Consider the following 5,000-nt stretch of genomic DNA (forward strand, 5'->3'; position numbering starts at 1 on the left):
CATATATTTATATACATGTAAATATATATATATGTATGTATATATATATATATATATATATATATATATATATATATATGTATGTTTATATATATATATATGTGTGAGTGTGTGTGTGTGTGTGTGTGTGTACACACGTTTATCTGTAGGTTTCTATATACGTTGCGAAAATAAATATACTTAATTGGATGTTATAATATACGATGAAACAGAGCTCTATCTACTTGCGCAATGCATTCTATAACAGCACATACGGCTTGATAAAAACTCCCAAAGCTTCGCTTACCCAAAGCCATTCAAGTACTACAACAAACAGAACGATGTTAAAAGATCACGTGGAATCTTCAGGTTATTACGGAAAATTGCGAAGAAAACTAACAAGAGAAGCGCCAACCTACCAGGTTTGCCACCTTTTACACACTCAGGCCTACCAACCTTCTCAATGAGCAAGCGCGCCAATGGCCGTTTCGCATACATAGCCAGGCCTGCCAACCGCGCCAAAAGCTACACTAGAGCGAGCGTGTCCTTACCCTGCAGCGGTCCAGGATCAGATCGATGGCAAATATGGTGTCACCGACATCCCGTGTCCTGAATTCGAGTAGATGTTCGTTTACGAGGGGGTGCAGGTGACGTTTGCGTACGAAGGTAATGGAACGGATGCTGTCCATGATATCGGCGGTGACAGTGGGAGCTGGAAAGGTTGGCACCCATGTTTTGAGCGGGGCTTCGTGGGGAAAGGTGGGGAGGGGAGGGTATAGGGGGAGGGGGGAGGGGGAAGCTATATGATACATAGGCATGGGGTGGGGGTAGGGGGTGGGGGGATGGGGAATAAATTCAGATTTTTATATCTTGTTTTCTTTAGAGGTGGAAGTTAGCAGAAAGAACGATAAACACACTTTTTCTCTTCAAAATGGACCCATTGTATAGATTTGAGCTATATATGGAAGAGAATGAGGAAAATTACTTACACAAAACCAGAAGAGAAGAGAGAGAGAAAAAAAACACCAATATAGGTATAAAAAAACTGTCATATCAGTGGTTGGGGGATGAGTACTAAACCAGGAACTAAAAGAAGAAGAAGAAGAAGAAGAAGAAGACGAAAAACAAAAGAGTAACGTAATACAAAACATCATATAAATACATGATCAATATCACATCAACGCCTTTCCGGTCCAAGGTCGTAGAAGTAGAACGACACCTGTTTAATGAGGTCGTAAGGACACATTCTATATAATTGGGGAAAAAAAGGAAAATATGGGAATGGGGGAATGCAATGATGGAGAGGAAGGGTGAAGGGGGTGAGGGTGAGGGGGAGGGGGAGGAGGTGAATAGAGGATATACACGCAGCTGAAAATGTTATCATGACTGTTATTTCCCCTGTTGTTACTTGGCAGCAAAATGAAAACCTAGAATTCAAAGCCCGATCTTCCGTATGTGTGACCCGCGTCTTCCGGAATATAAAGAAGAAAAAAGGGGGTGTTTAGATAAGGGAATTGGGATAGGCGACGAAAGGGGAGAGGGAGTGTGTGTGGGGGGGAGAGGGAGTGTGGGGGGGGGGGGGGGGGGAGTGTGTGTGGGGGGGGGAGGGAGTGTGTGTGGGGGGGAGGGGGTAGTGTGTGTGGGGGAGAGGGGGTGTGTGTGGGGGGGGAGAGGGAGTGTGTGGGGGGGAGAGGGAGTGTGTGTGGGGGGGAGAGGGTGTGTGTGGGGGGGGAGAGGGAGTGTGTGGGGGGGGGAGAGGGAGTGTGTGTGGGGGGAGAGGGAGTGTGTGGGGGGGGGAGAGGGAGTGGGGGGGGGGAGAGGGAGTGTGTGGGGGGGCGAGAGGGAGTGTGTGTGTGGGGGGGGGAGTTAAAAAGAGGAAATGCATTCACCTGCAAATGTTACGATTGCAACACACACGTTGTTGTGTGACAGAAAAATGTGAACCTAGATTGCATGTGCGAATTGCCCTCAAAACAGTCCGATGGGTTGTGTGTGTTTTACACTTCCTCTGGATTTAAAAAAAATGTAAATAAAAAAATCATCTGGAAACCAAATTTCTCGATTATCTAGAAATGTAGTAAAGAAGTAAATTATTGTGGATATCTTACCTGCATTCATTAGGCTAATCTTACCTGTAGATCTTACCGGTAGATCCCTTTCACACAGAAACAGATTTCGATATTTTCATTTTCATTTTCCTGTTACTTTTCTTCTTATTTCCCCTTTCTCCTTTCTTCTTGCTTTCTTTGTCTTGCCTTTGTCTCGATCGCGTGAATCACACGCAAAGAAAAAAAAGAAAGAAAGAAAGAAAGAAAAAAAAAGAAATACACACACGCGCAATATTTATGTTTCCTAAACCTTTTTCTTGTTTTCTGTCTCTTATTTTGTTCTTTATTTGCAATTGCAATTTATTACTGGTCACTTTAACATTATGATGAAAAAATAAATTGTTAAATAGATAAAGAATGCTAAAATTCTATAAAGTGATTAAAGAAAGAAAGAAAAAGAAAAAGAAAGAAAAGAAAAGAAAAAAAAAGGAATTAGTATTTTTCTTATGATGAAAATGTTTCATTTCAGCTTCGGGAACGATATCATATTTGTGTGTATTTTACCAATTAAGAATAATTAATATAATATTAGTCCGAATCCTCATTCTATCGACTGTTTAATCCAAACCAAAGGAAAGATATGAACTAATAATGGAAAACAAAACTTTAGTCCATAACGCAGTGTTGTGATTAACCTTTAAACAAAAAATTAATGCTAAAGTCCTCAATAAAAGAAACACAATAAAAAATATAGTCAGGTATGCATGTTCTTTAAACAATCTCAATACACGACATAGCTCTTCCATTTGGTTTGAACCCTATAGGAGAAAATGCTGTTGAGCAGACAAACAAAGAACAGCAAATAATATATATATATATTTATATATATATATATATATATATATATATATATATATATATATATATATATATATATGTGTGTGTGTGTGTGTGTGTGTGTGTGTGTGTGTGTGTGTGTGTGTGTGTGTGTGTGTGTTTATATATATATATATATATATATATATATATATATATGTATATATATATATATATATATATATATATATATATATATATATATATATATATATATATATATTATATAATATATATATATACACACACGATAAAAATGCAGCAACAAATAGTTATAGAAGAATCTTTTATTTTTAATCCGAGAATAGACATGACAATTAATAAGATATTGAAACAAAAGAAAAAGAACAAGTAAAAATTTCCTTACGAATCCACCCCCCCCCCCCACACACACACCGATCAACTCTCCTCTTCACTTGACCTGACGTGATATGACCTCCCAATTGGATACAAATAATAAATGGGGAATAACAAGAACAGGAAAATAAATAGCAAACAAAGAGAGAGAGTGAGAGAGAGAGAGGGAGAGAGAGAGAGAGAGAGAGAGAGAGAGAGAGAGAGAGAGAGAGAGAGAGAGAGAGAGAGAGAGAAACAAGGAAAGAGAGAGAGAGAAAGAAAGAGAAAGAGAGAAAAAGACTGAGAAATAGAGAAAGAGAAAGAGAGAGAAAGTCTGAGAAATAGAGAAAGAGAAAGAAAGAGATAAATAAACAACCCCCCCCCTTACGAATTCCTCTAAATCAACTCTCGTTCTCACTCGACACGACCTGCTTTGACCTGGCCCCCCGGAGAAGGGCCATAAAACCCGCACTTGTAACAGGATCACAGGTCTTGTCCCTCACCGCCTGACACTAAACACTGCTTAGGGAGGAATCCAAGGACTTCTTGTAGGAGACGGAGGCGGAATGAAAAGGGTTCGCCCTTTTCTTTTTCTTTTTTCTTTCTCATTTTTATTCTTCTGCTCGACATTCTGTTGGGAACTTTAAATTTTGGCGAGGAGCGTTTGGAGACACGGATAGGTAGAGAGATAGATAGAGAGGGTAGGAGGATGGGATGGGGAGGAGGAGTGGAGGAGAGAGAGAGCAAAGGAGAAAAGAAAAAGAAAGAGAGAGAGAGAGAGAGAGAGAGAGAGAGAGAGAGAGAGAGAGAGAGAGAGAGAGAGAGAGAGAGAGAGAGAGAGAGAGAGAGAGAGAGAGAGCGAGCGAGTGAGAGAGCGAGGGAGGGAGCGAGAGAGAGAGAGAGAGAGAGAGAGAGAGAGAGAGAGAGAGCAAGAGCGAGCGAGCGAGAGAGAGAGAGAGGGAGAATACAAGGCAGATATAGTCTGACCGAGAGATGGGTTAAGGATATAAAAAGCGAGGGGAAGTAAACAAAGAATAAGACTGAGTAAACCGAGAATGAACAGAAACCGAAGAAAATATTGGAGAGAGGAGAAGACGATGAAAAGAAAGACAGAGAGAGCAGATCATTCACTCTCTCTCTTTCTCTCTCTCTCTTTTTTTTCTTTTTTTTTTTAAGATTACATCTGGGAGAAATTCGGCAGAGCTAAAGATGGCCTTCTCTCCTTTCCGTTCTGTCCCTTTCCTCCTCCGTTTCCCAGTCTATTTCTCCTTCCATCTGCCAGTTCTTTTACCTTTATTCTTATATTTCCGAACACATCTATTTCCCGCTAATAAAGACAGCAGGTGTATCCGTATCTATACAAGATGAATGACAGCAAATAATTAATCCTCCGCGCGGTGTAAGCCACCACGCGGGAAAAAAAACAAATGAAGGGAGAATAGTTAAAAATTGGCGGGAAAAAAGCGAGGGAAAAGCAGTAAGGAAAAAGCAAAAAACAAAATCCTTCCGTGATCCGTCTCCCAGGTTCCTCTCTCCTTACCTTCTGGCTCCTTCACATTCAGGGCAAGCAGACCGTAAGAATAATGAACAGGACCCGAGTTCCAGAACAATGCCAACCCATTTGGAACAATACCCGAGCTGCGAGTTTGCCGGTAATGTTGAGAGCAAGACAATGGGCGCGAATCCAATCTCCCTCTCCCTCACTCTCTCTCTCTCTCTCTCACTCACTTTCGGATATTCGCAACAGCGCAATATATGTAT

General features: G+C 40.7%; 1 protein-coding gene across 4 annotated transcripts in view; it reads right to left on the bottom strand.

The window, feature by feature from the left end:
- LOC122250626 (uncharacterized) overlaps positions 1-5,000 on the bottom strand; it is a 61,182-nt gene that overhangs the window by 35,113 nt on the left and 21,069 nt on the right. The window contains exon 1 of one of the 4 annotated variants that reach the window (XM_086534133.1): positions 531-701. The exons of the other annotated variants lie outside the window; for them this stretch is intronic. Coding sequence (XP_086390259.1) covers positions 531-668 — 138 coding nt within the window. The 5' untranslated portion in view covers positions 669-701. Of the gene's footprint in view, positions 1-530; positions 702-5,000 lie in introns of those variants that run through there. 4 annotated transcript variants of the gene reach the window in all.

Source organism: Penaeus japonicus, unplaced genomic scaffold (genome assembly GCF_977035675.1).
Source record: "Penaeus japonicus unplaced genomic scaffold, GWHDUDI00000001_assembly GWHDUDI00000040, whole genome shotgun sequence".
NCBI lineage: Eukaryota > Metazoa > Arthropoda > Malacostraca > Decapoda > Penaeidae > Penaeus > Penaeus japonicus.